The sequence below is a fragment of the Bacillus rossius genome, chromosome 8, assembly GCF_032445375.1.
Source record: "Bacillus rossius redtenbacheri isolate Brsri chromosome 8, Brsri_v3, whole genome shotgun sequence".
Classification (NCBI taxonomy): Eukaryota; Metazoa; Arthropoda; class Insecta; order Phasmatodea; family Bacillidae; genus Bacillus; species Bacillus rossius.
In genome coordinates this window covers 64,367,853-64,387,025 of record NC_086336.1, presented here as the reverse complement: position 1 = coordinate 64,387,025, position 19,173 = coordinate 64,367,853, and the positions used below count along the sequence as shown (strand labels likewise).

At 39.5% G+C, this 19,173-nt stretch overlaps 1 protein-coding gene across 3 annotated transcripts in view; it reads left to right on the top strand.

Annotated features, from left to right (window-relative positions):
• Positions 1-18,196, top strand: part of LOC134535094 (uncharacterized) — a 65,315-nt gene extending 47,119 nt beyond the window's left edge. For all 3 annotated transcript variants that reach the window (XM_063373967.1, XM_063373969.1, XM_063373968.1), the window contains exons 6-13: positions 190-456; positions 2,033-2,189; positions 4,241-4,393; positions 4,970-5,034; positions 7,427-7,507; positions 10,061-10,306; positions 11,731-11,940; positions 16,589-18,196. In XM_063373967.1, coding sequence (XP_063230037.1) covers positions 190-456; positions 2,033-2,189; positions 4,241-4,393; positions 4,970-5,034; positions 7,427-7,507; positions 10,061-10,306; positions 11,731-11,940; positions 16,589-16,692 — 1,283 coding nt within the window. In that variant the 3' untranslated portion in view covers positions 16,693-18,196. The remainder of the gene's footprint in view (positions 1-189; positions 457-2,032; positions 2,190-4,240; positions 4,394-4,969; positions 5,035-7,426; positions 7,508-10,060; positions 10,307-11,730; positions 11,941-16,588) is intronic.
• The last annotated feature ends 977 nt before the right edge of the window (positions 18,197-19,173 follow it).

Here is a 19,173-nt window from a genome sequence, read left to right as displayed (position 1 = left end):
GACCCAGATGCTTTTGGAGGGGGCTTGAGCCCCTTAGCTTCCCCCCCCCTCTGGATCCGCTACTGCTGTCCACCCTGTTTAGTGGGACTCAAAGCTGTGTATTTGAAGGCAGGCGGAGCCTGTGACGCGACGCGGCGCCGGAAGGGCGGGAAGTGTAACGGGGCTCGGGGGGGGCCGGCCTGCCTGCAGTGGAGGAGCTGCAGTGCCTGGCGACGTGGAAGGAGGGCTCCTCGCGCTACCTGGTCGGCAAGGTGCGCCACAGCCACGCCACGTCCAACGAGGACCGCTACCGCTGCTTCGTGTACGAGCGGTCGGCCCTCGCGGCGGCGGGCGGCGGCGGTTCCGGGGCGGGCGGCGACGACGGGGTGGACTTCCGGGTGGCCCAGAGCGGCGACGCCACCTGCAACGGGCTCTTCAGCCCCATGGAGGGCTCGCGCACCATGACGCTGAGGAAGGGTAGGCATCCCGTCACACCCGGAAATTCCGACTCGGTTCGACAAGTGGTCATGTGCTGCAAAGTCATACCAACTAACACGCTGTCTTCAACTTTACTGATGGCTTTAACAAATGTATATTTCAATAATATGCATATTTTCGGTCCTATGATTCACCAAACAATATTGCGTACTATCTGCAACAACCTTTGTCCATAGCTCAATACTCTTTCATTACATTAAAATGTTTTTTGGAAGAGTTTGTATAGTAAACACTTTTGTGGTTTACATTTATTTTTAAGTTCATATGGTTGTTTTAGCTGAAACAACAAAATAATAGAGGAAAATCTTTGCATATTTTTTTTAGGTGGATGGGTAGATTTACTATTATATTAGGTATCCACATTGACTTGATCGAAAGTAGGAAATCAGTGTGCCAAGTTTAATTCTGTATATTTATACAGTTTAAGGGCTTTAATCCGACATGCTCAGGATGACGGACATGTCGGACGAGCGATTTTGCCAGATTACCAACAGTATTGTTTTAATGGTAATACAAATTGTGAAAATATGAAATGATAAGTATGGACCAGAAATTTTTGCGCAGTTTCAATAACTTCTAGGATAGCCTCCGCTGTCTTACGCCAACTCGAGCAAATGTCCCCTGCTCATTGGCTGCTGACTGAGAGTTGTTTAGACTGGTTGATAAGTGTAACACGCTAGAAAAAAGATAAGACTGTACTGAAATCAATGCAGACAGTAAAGATTAACTTTAAGAGAATTAGTAATGCCGGCAGCGGAGGAATGCCAAAAATATGTGGATGTGAGCGGCTGGATTGGTGTCGTGTTATAGAATGTGCTGATCATGTAATGCCGGATTAAAGATTTTTCACTGTACTGTGGTAGCAGAGTTTCCAAAGTATAGTCTTAAAACCCGTAGTTTATATGTAATAAGGTCTTAGATGTTTTGAAAGGGTTTAGGTGTTCCTAAAAATGTTTATATGTTTGAAAGGGTTTAGATGTTTTATGTGTCCTTGTCCATTGTTGTTTTGTTCTTCGTGCTTTTTTATTGCTATTTTTATATGTACATTTGTTTTTGTCATGCACACCCTTGCAATCTCCATAAACAAGTTTTGGTGTCTTAGTAAAAAAAAATTGTAAGTAAGTAAATATTAAAAAATTACTTCAGTGAAGGTTGTAAGTGCTAACAGTTGAGAAATAAATGCTGGTACGGGCAGGGCCGCAACTGAGGGGGGGGCAAGCGGGGCATACGCCTCGGGCGCAAAGCTGTGGGGGCGCCGAAATTGCTTGCATTGTAGTTCCTACTACAACTGGTAACTGGTAAAAAGTTTTTGCATGGAAGTTACAGTAGCACAGAAACTGTTACATGTAGGTATGGAAAATGCTTGAATAGCGCCAATTTTTCGTGGGAAAGTCCCCGGACCACCCGCTTTATTGGTGTGGTATGTGCAAAAAAAAAGAGTGGGGGGGGGGGGGGGGGGTCAACGAATCCATCCATGCCCCGGTTGCCGGAAACTCTAGTCGCGGCCCTGGGTACGGGCGGGCACGGACGGCCGAGGGTCGCGTCGCTGTTGCAGCGATGTCGCACAGCAAGTGCTGGTTCCCGGCGTGGCTGACCTCGTCGCTGCGCTGGCACACGCTGGACTACGCGCGCTCGTACACCTTCCACCACCGCAACACCACGCTGCGCATCAGCAACTCCTCCCTGGCCGGCGGCCACAAGCCGGCTCCCAGGTGAGCGCCCGTGCGAGAGTTCACAAGTTCAAAGTCGACCCGAACAACGTAGTACTCGACGCAACATTTTTCAAACAGATAAATCATCAAAGTTTTTTGTTTACAATAGAGACTAGACTTGATGTAAGTTTTTGGACATACGCCATTGCTAAGAACTTTTTCTGTTGAAGAAAAACTAAGAAACTATTGTGTTCGTTTCGTCTTTTCGTTTTGTCGTGTTTTTGTCTCTTTTCAACTGTTGGGCTGAATTATTTTGGGTTCAATATTTTTGTGTTGTCATCAGTTGTAGGGGTTTTTTATCGTTCTATTCTGTTTTGGAAAACTATTGTGTTTGTTTCGTCTTTTCGTTTTGTCGTGTTTATGTTTCGTTTCAACCGTTGTGCTGAATTTTTTTGGGTTCAATATTTTTGTGTCGTCATCATTTGTGGTTTTTTTTTTTTCATTCTCTTAGTACATTTTTCTTTGTTTTTTGACCATATTCCCGTTGGGGAATATTTTGTGGTGTTTATATCCTTGTTGACAACAGCAATTTTTTGCTTAATTTTGTGTTTTTTGTCTTTTTTGGGTATTTTTTTTATTTATTTCTTAGTTTTTTATTTCTTAGTTTTTCTTCAACAGAAAAAGTTCTTAGCAATGGCGTATGTCCAAAAAATTACATGAAGTCATGCACTCCCATTGCACAAATCTTTAAAGATAATAATAGAGACTAGGATTATAATAATCTATAGATGTCTGTAACATCGCACCATGAACCCTCATCGTCAGAAATTCGGATTCTTTTTTTCCTGCAACAAGTTATCTGTGACTTTGATTAAAAAGTTGTTAAAAAATACTCTTTTTTTTTACATATTTCATTCAGTTGTGATTGACAATGAAAAATTTAACTAAATATTTTAGTGGTTTAAGAAAAATAAATTTCCAGTTTTTTTTCATTTTATTGAATTTTCAGCACTTTATTTATGGCCCATTTAAGGTTTGTCCAGTAGATATTTCTCACTTTTACATCTTACTTTATTTTGCATAAATTTTTCTTGGGACTCCAGTGAAGTTTAAAAAAAAATTTCATTATGTTTTTATTAGATTAAAAAAAATATTTGATATTCGTGAATAATTTGTTGCTTGGATTGAACTTCCTAATGGGATATAAATACAGGATTCGGTTAAGCCTAATTCTCAGTGGCTGCAATCGCTAACTCATGACGCTTGAGTGGCGAGGGTTGGGTTCCTTTCCGACACACTAACTTGCCTCACATTCGCGGGTATACTGAGTAGCTTAGTTGTTTCCAGAGCCCCGTTATATTCTTGGAGGTACCTTCTGTTAGGCCTTTGTTTGTAGCTGCGAGACGTTCAAGCATGATGAACTGCATTAGTAGGCCTGTGTGAATACTATTTTTTTTTTATGTGAAGTCAAATTGAATGTTTAAAATATAGGTGAAGTCAAATCAAATCACGTGGTGTTTTTAGTATCAGAAACAGGGTGTCCACAGTTAGTACTTTCGTACTAGATCCAGTACTTTTATAAGTTTTTTAGTGCTCTAGTGTCTAGTACATTTACGATCAGATCTAGTACTTTTTTCTTTAATATAATATTATTACAGTAACTCCAATATGTTTTATTATTAAGCGTAATAATTTTTAAAAACTATGGAATGTATGTGTGTGTGTGTTGTGATATTTAAGTTAGAGCATTGCAATGTCATAATAACTTCCTAAATTGTTAAAACCTTAACAAATTATAATTTAGTACTTTTTTCAAATCTAGTACTTTTTTCTCGCCTAAGTTGGTACGAAATATTTTTTCCTTGTGGACACCCTGATCAGAAATGTAATATGGTATTTTAAGTAATGCTGGCACCATGAAATTGTGGGTTCACCTTTTAAAGTTTTGCAGAGGTTTGTTACCGATGCAAAGACTGAACGCTAGTTCGGTGCCTGGCACATAGAGGCATGTCTTCTTTGACTGGTCAAGGATGTACCGACCCCTTGCGAGCGCTTGGTGTCTGACCTGCTGGAGAGAGAGACACGGCGAGTGTTGTGTGCTGTGCGCGCAGCTACGCGAACACGCTGCTGTCGGGTGCTGGCATCTCCGTGTCGATGGGCCTGAGCAGCGACGCGGCGAGCCAGGAGATGCGCGTCGTGTGCACCGAGCTGAAGCAGCAGACGGGGGACGTGGCTCACCTCGTCACTCACTTCACCATGGGCTGGTAACCGTCCTTACAACCCCCCAGTCACTTCACCATGGGCTGGTAACCGTCCTTCCAACCCCCCAGTCACGTCAGCATTGCGGCGGAACTCCCCTTAGTAGCACGTCACACTGGCTATAGATAGGGATGTGCTAATCAAATGTACCATCAAAGCCATATCATTCGATGATTCAGTATTCGAGGAAAACAATTTTAAGAAAAATATTAGAGGAAATAAAGTGAATTCAAATTTCCACACTGCTAACTTCTGAAGTATATAAATAAAATAAAACAAAATTACAATAATTTTCTTAATACTTATTCTATTACGATTCCTCAAGATATTGTACTTTTAAAAATGTAATTATATAAATAAAAGTAAATTATTTTATGAAATGTTTATAGCTATACAATATGTTCAATATTTACAAAAACTGTACGTTGTTTTATTTATGTTTTAAATACATATCATGTATTGGAGATTGGTTAGTTACTTTAAAAAAGCCAACAATATCTGAATACAACACTATAAAAAAAGTTATGTATGTGCTGGTTTTCATTTATGAAATTGATGTTCCTGTTTCATTGTGTTTACAGTCAGAGTGGCTTCATGTGCATGACATTCTACCGGCGTGATGGGCACGTTATAGAGGTCCAGACTGGTAAGTACTGGTGGCTGTTTATATGCTTTGCAGTTTTATTCCTATCAACTCTAATGTAACAAATTCTCGTTTTGGTGAGAAATACGGAAATATTTCTGGAGTGAACAGTACGGCTCACGTTTTTATAGTTACATAGTTGAGTTGATGTTTTCGTAGTGGATAGTATATGACACAGTGTTTTCAAGGTTTGATGGCATAACTGATTTTTATCATGTTATAAGAATTGATAGTTCGGCCATTATTTTTTAGTGATTTGTTATGACGTATCTTTTCAGGTATGTACGTAGTTATATGCCAAATGTTTTGAGTCTGTAGTTCACAGAGTGTAAAGCTTTAAGGTTAAGCTCACCGGACAAAAAAATTTAGCCACCCTAGTGCGCATGCACAGATGGATCATTAAGCCCGTACAGACGGTGCAGCGAACGAGTCCCATGCTCAACCACACGCTCACTGTGTCTACGTGAGCATCAGGCAGTTGCGATAGTGAGACGCTGATGTTTCAAGCGGATAGTGTTTGTCAACATGGGTAGATGTTAAGGATGTGACAGAATGGTGAAAAAAGAGGCAATCGTGTGCGACCATATGGTGCTTGAAGTTGCCGATTTGTTGATGTTTCGCAGCGGACTGTTGTGTGTGTCGACAAGCAATGGTATACTGAACATGATCATGAAACGTGACGTTCAGATTGGTGGTCGGAAAAAGATCCAGACAGAGGGACCAGAGACGCATTTCACGGCTCGTGAATCAAAATCTCTTCCAAACCTGACAGGAATTGCTGCAGTCAGCTAATGAAGGTCAATCTCAACCGGTTAGCGAGAGAACACTGCGACGGGAACTGCGTGCAGTGAGCATTTGGAGTCGGTCCCCTCGCAAGAGGCCATTGCTCACACAGGCACATAAAGCTGTGGGTCTCTAATGGGCTAGAAATCATTGAATGTGGACAGTAGCTGACTGGCGAACGGGCGGTACATAATTTCTGACGAATCATGTTTTTCCCTGTACGCCAGTGACACACGTTGTTGAGTGCACCGAAGACCAAAATAAGCATTTCATCCTGGATGCGTGCAAGGTCTGGTTCAAGCCGGAGGTGGGTCTTGTGATGTTTTGGGGGTGTTTTTCTGATCATGGATTGGGCCCCGTTCACTGCGATGACCACTAACACGAACCAGCATGTTTATTTAAAAATTCTTTCATTGATCATCTGCATGAGTACACCCTAATTTTTCGAGACGACAACAGCAAAGTTCACCGGGCTGGGCGCAAATGTGACTGGTTTTATGTACACTCTCCCACCCTATTTACTATTTATTTATTTAATTGGCATGTGCAAAATCACCTGACTTGAACCCCGTTGGAAACCTGTGGGACATTTTGGAACAGCGGGTAAAACGCAGACATCAGCAACCCCGCAATTTGGTGGAACTGCACGATCAAATCCTTCAGCGAGTGGCTGAACCCGGATGTGATGTACCTGCAAAACCTTGTGACCGAATCCAGGTGGTTATCAAGTCCAGAGGCGAAGGAGTTACACTGTGTTAAATGATGCTTGTAATGATTTCTCCAGGGTGACTAATTTTTTGTCCGTTGAGCTTATATTGTTGTAGAAATTACATTGTTTTGAAAGACTATCAAAAAATAATATAAAAATTCAATTCTGATAACAAGAAGTAGCATTTAATAATTTTTTCAGATGGTATTTAAGTACTGTACCTAGTGTACTGCTTGACGTTAGAGGTTCCAATTTTTGTGTTTTCATTGGTGCTGTTTCTTAATTCATTAGCCTGGCTCTTCTGTGTGCAGTGTAATTTTAAGCAGTTGGAATTACAACATTTCAGCATCTTGGACTTTTTTTTTAACCTGTCACCTCACGTACACATCAATGAAAAAACCCTGTGTTTGTCAAACTTTCAATTGCAAAACTTATTTTAAATCCCATTAATGTGTGTTAAAAGTGGGACGATGCTGGTGTGTAACGATGATACATTTAGAACAGACTGTTGCATTGGTAACACTGCTGTTACGACTTATGAGAGATTCTCCCCCTCCCCCAATACTGTTTGATTAATGTACCTGTGAAATCTGTAAATGATGTTAATGTTCAAGAATTTTTTTCTTATGAATTAAAAAATTGAAGAAAAATAATTTCTCACGAACTTATAATAAAAGTTGGACATCTGGCTGTGATGAGTGAGGCCTGTATTTAGCGGCATGAAACAGTTTAGGTTTGGTAGATTTTTTCTTGTTTGTCGTGCTGTTAAAAATATGGCCACGATTAATGTATTGTTGCATTGTGTCCTTTCGTGTTGCCCTACCTGAGTGTGGTGAGTCTAGCATCATGATTGTAATATTCCCGTGGTCACGTCTCCCCTGCGAGTCCTGGTTGTGCTTGCAGGTAGTCACACGTGGAGACAGGAGGACGCCTGCCTACCAGCCAACTTCAACAAGAGCACCCTTCCGTTTGTGACGCTCGTCAGTAAGTCACCTTCTGTCAATCCAGTGGACTGGAGACATTCGAGTTCATTTAAATGATTATTTTGGACACACGCCATTGCTTGTTTGCACTGTGACGTCATAGAGGAAAACTAGGCCTGTTGCTAAGCTTCGACCAAGCAAATCAGTCGAAGCTCTTTTTAATAATTCGATTTGACTTCGCCAGGAAATTTGCTGTTCGTTTTATTTTGAAGCTTCGGTCTTGCAAAGCTTCGCGTCTTGATGTGAAGCTTTGCAATTATTACGAAGCTTTGAACATTGGAAGCCTTAGATTCGTTAATAAAACTATATATTTTTTTATGTGTATGTTTTCCTTCAATAAAGATAGTTTACTTAAAAAAAAAATTGGTTATCTGAAAAGTCGGTTTACGGACGATAGTTTAACGTGACAACGTCATAACAAAACATTGATGAAAGATTAATCCAGAAGAAAAGGAAATATCATATTCGGCCTGAGACTGAGCCGTAATAGATTTTTGCAACCAAACCATTTAGGCATTAAAAATATATTCTTTGAGGAAGAATTGTTTTTAAATTTTTCTATCTTTTGTATGATAAAATCTACCTCTGCATACTTTTATGAATAAAATTGAATTATCACTATTTTGTATGCATACAAAGGAGTGAAATGAAATGTACAATATAATTAATAAATTTACTTTTATTTGTATTCATTATTCAAATAGATTTATTACTTTTGATATGTTACGAACGTCGTATTTATTTTTACAAGTACAAAAAAAAATTTCGCACCTGCCGGGTATCGAACCGACAACCTTACAATTAGAAGATAGCGCCACTGATCGCTCACCCACGAGGCCACATTTGATAATTAAAAGTTTCAGATGTTATATATACTTTTATAAAATTTTTGTTCACGGTAGGGGAATAATATTATTTCGTTTTAATAACTCTATTTTATAACAAATACGCATCCCAAATACACCAAACTTATTTATAAGGTGTTACAATATTTTTTAAAACATTGTGCAAAAGATCCCGGTTGTAATTTGAATTATTATGTGTAACTGTAAAACACCATTGTTGGTTCAAAACGTATTTGAATATCCAACATTACTTTTAAATAACCGTACCGATTGTGCTGAAAATCGGTGGACGATCGTTAAATTACATAATATTAATAATTCAAACGACGAAAATATGATTGAAAAGTCAAATCGATGGTTGTGCCAATCGAGTGGAAGAGAGATGCCACGCATGCGTACAATGAGCAAACAGGAACATCCGTAGTGGGACACTTTTTCGTGCGTACAGCTGGCGTTCATTCATTTATTAGACGTTGTCACGTCAAAAATCAAAAGGTTGCACTCAGTTTAATTTTATGAATGCTTAATATTAATACTTATTATGAATATTTATTTTATAACTTTTATTTATTGATCTTATAAATAGGGCCCAATTGGTTCATCACTTAATAAGTTTAAACAATACAGATGTTAAAAACAATTTTTTTAATTTCAACCCTGTATTCTATAATGTAAGTGTAATACAGCTTCGCCTAGAACAATATTTGCAATTCAATTTGACTTCACGAGTATTTTTAATATTCGATTTGATATTCGCTTTGCTATAAAAAACTAGTATTCGCACAGGCCTAGAGAAAACCCGAAGAACAGACAAAGAAATATGAATTCACAAACTTATCAGAAAAGAAGCCGTAATCAGCTTATGGTAACTGTTAAATGTATAGACTACACAAAGCATTCTGTTGAATGACTCGGTCAGAACAATGTAAGTTCAACTCTTCTACTGTTGCATTGGCCGCCATCTTGAATTTGCTTCTTGTCCAGAGAGGAGAGAAATACTATATCACCGGACCCTTGTTTTCGGAGCATCTTCAGCCAGTCTTCACCTAGAACGAACAATAAGACACACAAAACACGGATGATGACGAGAGAAGGCATCGTGTCGGTTGTAACACGTTGACTGTGGTACGGGGTGCTCCTACAGCATTATTTGTCAGGCTGGGACCTGGGCTTCATACACCGCAAAGGGCAGTACGACGTCAAGCTTCATAATAACATTTTATGAAGTTGGTAAAAAATGCTTGGCAACGGTAGTGTCTGAGGTACCCTACTTTAGTAACAAAAAACCTTTCATTGAAGTCAACACAAGTTCCCCTTCCCCCAAGACTCAAGACCGATTCCTCCTCCCTAAAGACTCACCTCTGGATCCGCCCCTGGCAATAAGTGTTTGTTTGTCATATCAATATTTTTGGATGATATTTAGAATGTTTTAGATAATATTTGGAAAGTTTTAAATAACAATAAAGGGTTTTAACACTGTACGTATTAAGAGCATACATGTTTGTTGTCCCTTAAACCCTATTTTTCACCCTTTGCAGCAATGATTGGTATCAAAACTTTAGTCAGCCAAACATTTTACATAATATTTAGAATGGTTAAAACCACTTTGATTGTATAGCTTGTGTCATCCTCGGTTGCAGAGGACTGCGGAGTCTACCGTTCAGACTCAGGGGCTCCTCCGACAGTGGACGGTGTTGGTTTGCCCGCAGCGTCCAGCCCCGAGCCGCGGCAGTGCCCCTACCTGGGGAAGTTCAGCGTGACGGGGCTGAGCCGCGCGGGGCGGGCGGCACGCTCGCTGAGGCACGGGCGGGGCCGGCCGAGACGTGACCTCGACGGCCTGGCGACGGACGCCTGCCCCGAGGAGAGCCAAGACTTCACCACGCTGGTGGTCGGCTGCAGCACCGTGGACACCATGGAGTTCCGCTCCAAGTGCTTGCCCGCCGACGTCGTCTCAGGTACTGACGAGTCACGGCTCAAGTTGTTCGTAGCACTCTTGTTAACTAGGATATACGCCCCTGTCTACGCTCACCTTAATTAATAGTTTGGCACATACCTCACCTCAATTGACAATGAATTTTTCCATTTCTTCTTAATAAGAATTTTGATGTAAAAGTCTGTAAATTCTAACAAAATCGTATGGTCCAATACTTAAATTTAGACTGTATATTGTCTTGCTTTGATAAATTCTTAGATGCAAGTGTGGTGTTATTTATTAGCACATAGTCAGTATGCTAATTTGATCTTGAGTTTACTTAGTGAGCTTGCAAAAAGGAAGGGGGGACTAAGAATCGATGTGATCTAAATTTGGTCACACTGGACAAAGATAAAACTAAGGTGATTTATTTTTGTGAGAAATTTCATTTGATTACAAATTAGAAAATTTGTTAATCTCCAAATCTTTGTTTATAAAAGATCTTGGTTTTATTCTAGATTCCAAATTACACTTTCACAACATTTTGATCATCTGTTATCTACTTACAGAATAACTTAAGCCCTTATTAAATTCATTACCTTTTATGCAACAAATTCTGAAGGAGAAAAAAAACCAACATCTAGCCTAAATATAGATTATGCATGTCATATCAGAAAGAGGAGGCCAAACACAGGTACGTATTCGATGACCGATGTTGAGCGAGCGAGACAGTTTACAGGAACATCACAAAGTTGATGCGGTGCGAGCATCTCGTGTGTTCATTTCAGTGCAATATGCCAAAAACATGCCCCATACAGCTCAGTTTTTTTTTTTACAAGTAGTTACTGGTGAGTACTTGTATTGCCATATATGTTCCTTTTTAAAGTCATTTCAGAGTGGCATGATTAAAACAGTATTACAGGGGACGTATTAAAAAAAATCAATCCAATTTTTAACCTCGGTTCCATTTTTTTTTGGGTCCTGTAAACAATTGATGTGGATGGAGATTTGTTGTTTCCGAAGCCTTAGCAAAATCACAGAACCAATGATGAGAAAGATACAGACCATTTGTTCTGCCAACATTGGTTTAACCACGTTTTGCTAACAGAACTTTCAGAACTGTTGAATGCGAAGTAGTAAATTTCACACAAGAATGCAAGATATATTTTAGCACCAAGGAGACTCCATCACTGTCAACACGTTGGATGTTGTCATTTACACTCTTTACAGTGTGGGAATCGCACTGAGTAGTAAGTAGGTCATGAGGCAGGCTGCGGTAACCGGAGTCGCCCTGGGATATATGCCCTGTTAATATTAATGAACTATTAAACATTTACTTAGTTAGGTCTCAGATGCACGAAGCGCCACGACGATTGCGGCACACGGTCCCGACAGTCCTGTCGGGGGACGAGAGTGATGAGGCCTCGCTGCGGTCAGTGACGAGGGGCGTGTTGGGACGTGCTGCAGCGTACTCGTGCCACGGGCGCTGGGAGGACAACGGCACGCACTACCTGATCACGACGCCCCTGAGCCGCTCGTCGCACGGGGCGCGGCGCCTGTGCTTCATGTACCGTGAGCTGGAGGGGCTGGTGCTGTTCTCCAGCAGCGCAGACAGCTGCCAGCGTGGCGTCAGCCCCGGCGTGGGCGGGGCGCTCGCCTTCAACGTCACCAGCAGCGGTACGGCCTTTACCGTCCTTCAAAGTGACCCCTTCATTTGCCCCAGGAGAAAATAACATCGCCAATAAAATGCGTTGAGTGCACGCTGGCTTGGGAAATACCGTATTTACTCGCATAATGTCGGCAGTAATTTGGCTACATTTTTGACAAAAAAAATGGGGTGCGGACATTATGAGGTGAAGTCTGAAAAAAAATTTTTTTCCTCAAAATTTTACGTTTTGTGTAGAGGAAAAAAATTGTTCTCTCATAATTAGTTTACTAGAAGAGCGCTGGTGACTGGCGACCCTCCGCAGCGGACGTGAGAAATGTGACAGGTGTCGAGATAATTGGGTGCCGGCGATTAGTGGAAGACGCCACTCATTTTTTTTTCTTCTCTCACTCGCGTGTGCACTCTTACGTTCAGAAGCCGCAGCCAGCTTACACAAAATAAACGCTTTGCGTGGAAAGATATTTTTTTAATCTTTCATTGAGATGGCCACTGACGGCATGGGGCAGATGTCTAATGTCTGCATTAGCCGGCGCCGGCGAGCCTCCCTCCCTGTCCCTTGCCCACTGTGTGTATAAAAAAACAGTGCACATGTACCCCCACCACTTCTCCCCTACTTTGTGACGTAGTGTGAGTTGACGTGTACTGGCCATCCCCTTGCAACTCGCGTGACGGCGCAGGCAGCTGCGCAGTGGAGTGCGAGTTTCCGAGTCCAGATGGTTTCACCACGCTACAAAACCCTGTCAGCGACCGCTCCAGAGAAATATACAACTCAAGGTCAAAGCATTGTTGACAGCGTCAGTAATTTTCCATCCCGTTACTGTGCCTTTCAGGGGTGGCCAAGGTTGCTTTGTCTGGTGCGGACTTTATGCGGATTTAAAAAAATTACATTTCAAGTTTTTAAAAAGAAATGTGCGGACATTATGCGATGGCGGACATTATGCGATTAAATATGGTATCTCTCCTTAATACTAATCATATTAACATTTTAACTGAGCACAAGTAAGTGGGCAGTAAATGAAGCCAATAGCTGTTAAGAAAAGGGTAAGCTTTCTTTGAACGGTTTTTGAAGTTATTAATCTCCTGGATTGTGATTAATGTTGTAAAATTGCTATTGCAATTGTGCGCATACATCAATTAATATATTAAAAGTTCCTTTGCATATAAAAACAGCGTTACTTTGAATTTTATGACCGTGCTACTTAAAATAATGTCCTAATTCAATGCCGTTGTTACCTCAGCCGTGCAAGTCGAACATCATTACTTGTAGGGCTGGGTGCATACAGTTATGCACTGTCTGCCGTGAATACTTCTCTTGCACTTGTGGTGTACTATGAACATTTTGTTTGTGTACAAATGGTATCAGCCATCTAAACATGTTGCTGACAATAAATTAAATCCTATCAAAACATTTTGGCCAAAAATGCTTTCCTTTATAAACACTCAAATATTGGCAATGTACTTAATTTACTACATACAGCAAAACCCCTTATTTGCACTTTTCATGGGGACAATGTAAAAAAGTGTAAAAAGCGGGAAAGTGTAAATAAAGGGAAAAGTAAGAAATACGTTAAAGTTAATTAAAATAGAGTCGCATCCTGCAGCGTTCATAACAAATACAGGCTACATTACACATACGCGTTGCACCACAGTAAAAATATTTTAAAAAAAGGGTCACATTTTGGAAATTTACCGTCAATAGCGCGCCGTGTGCGGAAAAAGGTCATCGTACTCAATCAGCTGTTGTTACAGCGCGGCGTAGCCGCCGGCTGGCTCTCTCTGTTCTCTGAGCTGCGCATGCGCAGTATAACTCACTCAAAGCTCCGCCCAGACTCGTGACGTTCCATCAGCAGCCAGCCAATAGATACGAGCTTAGCGGAAAAAAATATATGCTCCACCTCCCGTGTACCAGTTTTGTCCAGTTCTAATACGAGTTTATTGGTATACGCACCAGTTTTCTCGCTGCCGTGACATATTTAAGTTTACGTTCATCTTGATGTCTTGATGCCAATAATTAATAATTTACGATCCTCAGAAATAGTTAGTTAGTTATAAAATATGCGTCAACTGTACAATACTTCCAAAAATGTAAAATACGTATGAAACAGTTACCAAGACTCCGCTCATTTTATCTTGTGAAGTTTATGTCTCGTACCAGTATTTTGGCTAAGTTGTGACATAAATATAGTATCAGAATTAGTGATGGCCCGATATTCGATATTCGATATAACAGATCGGTAATATCGGCACATTTTTCAATATTGGACATCGGTAAATACTTGCAATATTTTGATAACCGATGTTTGCTCTCGCCAATAATACTTCTCACATAACCTTAACCGTAATTCCAAGCTTATTTTCCGCGGGCGTAATTTATCTTTCTTCACGTCACCATATTACCTAGTAATTCCAAGCATATTTTCCACTGAAACAATTTCAAGATTTCAAGCCTATTTCTTCTTTCTGATACTGCAATGCATCCCGACGGTACAATTCTTCCATGTGTACACAAATCCCAGTCATTAGTGCATATTTATTCATTTCAGATATTCGCAAAATGTTTTCGCTTGATGAATTTTCGAAGTTCACTATGTGTACATAAATTGAAAACATAAACGAAAATAATTACGATATTTAATTTAATAAGTGGTGTAGCCGTAAGTAAACATGAAGAAAAATAAAGTTGCTGCTTGATATAACAGACATTTTCTTTCCGTGTTCTTTCATGGTCACCAACTGCTGTTCTATACACAAACGTTACGTAAGTTTTACAAAAGCTAAAATATGAAACGTGTTTAAGTAGGGCAAGTTGCAGCAAAGGTATTATGTTGGCTATATTGAATGCATTACCAACAACATAAATAAAGATGTGTGGTTTTATAAACTCTGCAGTACGTTTCAAAGTTGTATTGAAATTACTTTTCACATATTTTTAACGTGTTTTCGCACCAATAAATGGAGTGATACACTTGAACAATGGTCACAAAATTTGCTACTTGAAGACCTTCCTTTCTAGCATGTCGTTAACCGTGATGAAATTTTACAAAGGGTACAAAAGTTTGATGTTTTTCGGCGGTAGCCTACAACTCACGTAGTTTCGGTTCCCTATCACGTTCGTGCAACTTCGGATTTCTCTCAAAAATTGAAATTAAAAAAATCGAAGGGTTAGGTTAGGTTAGGTCAGTCACAACATGTTTGAACTTCTGATTTAGCGGCTGAAGGGGCGTTAATACCAAAACGCAAAACAATCTTCGGAAATTCTTGCAGGGAACCGAAACTACGTGAGCTGTAGGCTTCCCGTTTTTCGGACGGTATTTTTCGTAGATTACAGTTGAGACACTAGACTCGGTACATGCAGTGACTTGTAATTCATACATTATAAGCAAATACACTAGAGGCTAATACCGGACAGCTACAAGATTTCTAAACATTTCTCCACAAAAATCTGAAATTTGTTTCCTTGTAGTTACAATATTTTTTTGCATACTGTAGGTAATACCTACACCAGAATATTGCTTTATCTGGCCTTGAAAAACAATTTAATTTTTTAAGACCTTGAATTTAGAGAGCTTATTTGTAGGCCATTATGATAAATTCATTATTAGTTTTCATTTAATGTGAATTTACAATATTTTACAATTAATAAAAATAATATACATTCACATAAGTATGTTTTGTTAATATTTAACATTTTTCATTATTGTCTCTAACAATACTCCAGAACCACAATTTTATAGAATCAGTGTTAGAAATGAGATAGGCCTAGTATCGAAATATCGGGTATCGGGTATCGGATCGGTAAATTTGGAAATATCGGTATCGGTATCGGGTTTTTGGATATCGGGCCATCACTAATCAGAATGTTTATTCATTCGTGAGTTTACGTTTTTCCCTAGTACATTTTAGATTGTCTCCTGCTATAATTACTCGGACTTTTACACGCCTGGGCTTAAATTATTATGTTTAGAAATAAAAGCAACTTTTCATGTTATAAAATATGTATATTTTGCGATTTAAAATGTTCACTGCCGACTATAAAAGTTACGTTTTTCACAATGTTTTTAGGCCTACTATGGTTGTTACGTGACATAAATAGCGGGATGGATTCGATTTTTGAGACGTAATTCGCGTGAAAGTATTGTATTGGATTAAATGGGAACTAAACGGGACCTGAAGAATAAAGTGCAAATAACTGGAAAACGTAAATAACGGTAACGTAAATAAGGGGTTTCGCTGTAATTCATTCGTAGATTACAGTTGTTGTATGTATTTTTTTGAAACCTATATTATTTTTTTTTAATTAATAGGTTAATCATGTTAAGTAACAAAGTGCTGAAGTAAGTGTTCAGTGAAAATAGTGGCGTATCCAGAATTTGTGTATGGTTATAAAGTTATAAAACGGGGGGGTCTGGGGGTGCTCCCCCGGGAAAATTAGGATTTTAAGGTGTAAAATAGTGCTATTTTAGCAGTTTTCGGTACTTAAATTTAAATATTGTAATGGTAAAAATTTTATTATTTTTAATATGAAATTTGTTTGAGTGATGAATAAGAAATTAATTAAAGATTTAGCGCTAAGGGGGGGGGGGTTTAACCCCTAAACAACCCTCCCCCCCCCCGGCTCCGCCCCTGAGTGAAGATGACGGAGGATTCGGTGTGATGCAGGCCAGTGCGTGGAGGCGAACAGCTGCGTGCGCCCCGGGGCCCGTGCGCTGTGGGCGGTGGCCGCGGTGGCGACACTGGCGGCCTGGCGGCACGTCGAGAGATGATCGCCGTCTTCGCGCTAGCTCCTCAGGGACCGGGTTGCACAAATGTGATATTTCTTAGAACACACAACTGTTAGCACAATATCGCGTACGGGCGATCGCCACGTCACGGGACGGACGCACGATCGTTGACTGAGCCTGTTGTTGATCGTGCTGGACCGATCCCCCCAACCCCCCACAAGGTTTTCACCCCGTGAACCCACATTCCTCACGTCCCACTGGACGGCGCGCGCGGGAGGGGAGGAGAGATCGCACCACGTCATATCAGTTCCCCCCTCCTCGCCCGACGCCGCGTGCCCTTGTGACCTCCGTAGTTCTACTTGCCGAACAAGTTACAAGAATACAACATGTGATATCAAGTTTATTTATCGTTTTAACGAAAGTTACTTCGTACGGTGTTACAAGTCTGAAACTAACAAGTTTGTGAACCATTTTAAAGTGTTATTTGGATTGGGAATAATAAAAAAAAAGCCAGTGCAGTTATTTTTTGACGTTCAAACATTAAATTTTTGCTTAGATAATTCACAGCTTGTTTTTATATTTTTAAGAATTTTTATCAAGAGGAATGTCTTTCAAGCATTCTGACCAGCATCTTAATAAGAGATGTGACTATGTTGAATAGTGATAGAGTGTATTTTGTTATCGTGCTAAGTTTTTGATGACTTGCTTAGTAACTTGCACAGAGCCTAGATTTATAAACTGAACGAACTTTCAAATCATGCATGCACCGAGTCACATTGTAAACATGTTGTAATCATTTTGAAATGTAATGCACATAATTAGCACCAGTATTGAACATCTTTTATTACCTATAAGAATACATTGAGAAGCCAGTATGAAATTTATAAATTATTTTTAATTTTTTTTTAATGATTACTGACATATATTTAAATACAGCTTTCATCTTTTACAATTTCATGTTCTTATCACAAGATCACATAATCTATTTTGCAATTGAGTCACAATCCTAGAAAAAAATTTGTATAAAAAGATGATAATGCAAGGCAGAAATACAATATAAAATTGGGGGATTTTAAATGATTAAAATAAAAACTGTTTAATACATCAAATCACCCATTTCGAAAAGAAAGAAATTCAGGAAACAGAAAATGATCTGATCATACAGTATTACGTTACATGTTTGAGATATGCAAAGTATTAGCTGTTACGTTTCATGTACAAGATACATGTCAAACATTAGTTAGTAGAATACTTGAAACAATTTTTACAACTGTTTGAAGTCATACATTAAATATTTTTTGCAGCTATTTTGTCTTCTCGGACATTGTTCGAATTACTTGGGTTTTCTATGAACAGAATGAAAGTAAACGGTGAAAGGCTATAAAAAATAATAGGTACTAATTGAACTGCAATATTTGAGTTGAGGACAGTTAGTTGATCACTGCAGGCACTGCGGTAATGAACTGCATTTTGAATCACAATGTTACGTAAGCCTGTAAGCCTTTAAAGTGATTTAAGTATGTGAACTAAGCATGTTTTTTTTTTTTTAAAATTAAAACCAATTATTAATTCTGTTGCTGTTACGGAAAGAGATGGTCCAGCAACGAAACCTGCAATTCTAGTGTAATCTGGGCTCTTGTGGTCGGTGTTCGATGCTTGAAACATGTGCTGTGGAATTGTGTCGTGTTTAAAGAGTGTGATCAGATGTGAAGAAGACATGCGAGGTTAGCTGAAACAAAAAAAAACTTTTGCAAGTGCTTTACTAAGTCCAACTTTTTGTAATGACTTCATTCATGCAAGTTGTATCTGTGATGTGTGAATCTGTCTCCTAGTTTAACTTTCCCCGTCACTTAACTACTGTAGGAAAGTATTCCATGAATCTTATCTCGTGTTAGCTAACAGAAGAAATACGATACCAGTGAGGGGTAAGATTGGTGTGAAGTCAGTGCTGTGCCATATAATAAAAACAAAAACCTAAATTTACTAATTTATTTAGTTTAAAAAATTATAGTTGAGTCAATTGAAAATAATAAAGTCCGTGAAGAATATTTTCTTAAATAAATGATTTATATAAGCTGGTTTTTCCTACATCCATGCCTTATTTTAGTAAAGAAAAACTCCATTCACTATTTCAGCAGTTTTCGCCAAGAGATGAGGTCGGAGGAAGACAGGCTCTCTTAACAGTTTCGCAATCTCGGTGGACGTCTCCTGCCGAACTAGCACACCTCAGCAACTTCTCCAATCAGGGATTGCCTTCTTCACACCAAAGCGCTTGGACGGGTGCCTCGGCTAGGGGTGTACTGATATCTACATGCCAATTAGTAGAGACAAGATTTTATGGTTTTATTTTTGGGCCAAATTCATTTCTAAGTTCAGGAGATTTCGGTGTTATGGTTTTTATTTTTTATTAACTGTTTATTCATGAAGATACGACACTTGCATGGTAAATGATACTTACTTTGCCAAAACAGTGTTATTTTGACTGATACTACATGATGCTCTTTTACAATATAATAATTTGTA